Source organism: Caenorhabditis briggsae (genome assembly GCF_000004555.2).
Source record: "Caenorhabditis briggsae AF16 supercontig from assembly CB4, cb25.NA_081, whole genome shotgun sequence".
Lineage (NCBI taxonomy): Eukaryota > Metazoa > Nematoda > Chromadorea > Rhabditida > Rhabditidae > Caenorhabditis > Caenorhabditis briggsae.
The window spans coordinates 7,342-8,392 of NW_025543275.1; the positions used below are offsets into that span (position 1 = coordinate 7,342).

Genomic DNA, 1,051 nt, shown 5'->3' on the forward strand with positions numbered 1-1,051 from the left:
TGTGTAACAGGCTCTAACAGAAGGAAGACTCGCCGACGTAATTCCCAAGCTTCCCCGTTCAAAGATTATCCATTTTGGTCAGAAATTGGCTCAGAAATCGGCTGGAGCGATGTTTCAACGAGCCTAACAGAAGGAAGACTCGCCGACGTAATTCCCAAGCTTCCCCGTTCAAAGATTATCCATTTTGGTCAGAAATTGGCTCAGAAATCGGCTGGAACAATGTGTCAACAGGCTCTAACAGAAGGAAGACTCGCCGACGTAATTCCCAAGCTTCCCCGTTCAAAGATTATCCATTTTGGTCAGAAATTGGCTCAGAAATCGGCTGGAGCGATGTTTCAACGAGCCTAACAGAAGGAAGACTCGCCGACGTAATTCCCAAGCTTCCCCGTTCAAAGATTATCCATTTTGGTCAGAAATTGGCTCAGAAATCGGCTGGAACAATGTGTCAACAGGCTCTAACAGAAGGAAGACTCGCCGACGTAATTCCCAAGCTTCCCCGTTCAAAGATTATCCATTTTGGTCAGAAATTGGCTCAGAAATCGGCTGGAACAATGTGTCAACAGGCTCTAACAGAAGGAAGACTCGCCGACGTAATTCCCAAGCTTCCCCGTTCAAAGATTATCCATTTTGGTCAGAAATTGGCTCAGAAATCGGCTGGAACAATGTGTCAACAGGCTCTAACAGAAGGAAGACTCGCCGACGTAATTCCCAAGCTTCCCCGTTCAAAGATTATCCATTTTGGTCAGAAATTGGCTCAGAAATCGGCTGGAACAATGTGTCAACAGGCTCTAACAGAAGGAAGACTCGCCGACGTAATTCCCAAGCTTCCCTGTTCAAAGATTATCCATTTTGGTCAGAAATTAGCTCAGAAATCGGCTGGAACAATGTGTCAACAGGCTCTAACAGAAGGAAGACTCGCCGACGTAATTCCCAAGCTTCCCCGTTCAAAGATTATCCATTTTGGTCAGAAATTGGCTCAGAAATCGGCTGGAGCGATGTTTCAACGAGCCTAACAAAAAGAAGACTCGCCGAACGTATTCCCAAGCTTCCC

The 1,051-nt window shown here is 46.2% G+C and overlaps 1 protein-coding gene across 1 annotated transcript in view; it reads left to right on the forward strand.

Annotated features, from left to right (window-relative positions):
• The window catches only part of CBG24028, a gene marked incomplete at both ends in the record, with an annotated part of 2,357 nt that extends 1,344 nt beyond the window's left edge, over positions 1–1,013 (forward strand). Inside the window, 2 exons of the mRNA XM_045240922.1 lie at positions 11–298; positions 352–1,013. Of these exons, the coding sequence (XP_045091234.1) occupies positions 11–298; positions 352–1,013 (950 nt within the window). The remainder of the gene's footprint in view (positions 1–10; positions 299–351) is intronic.
• Positions 1,014–1,051: the final 38 nt, after the last annotated feature.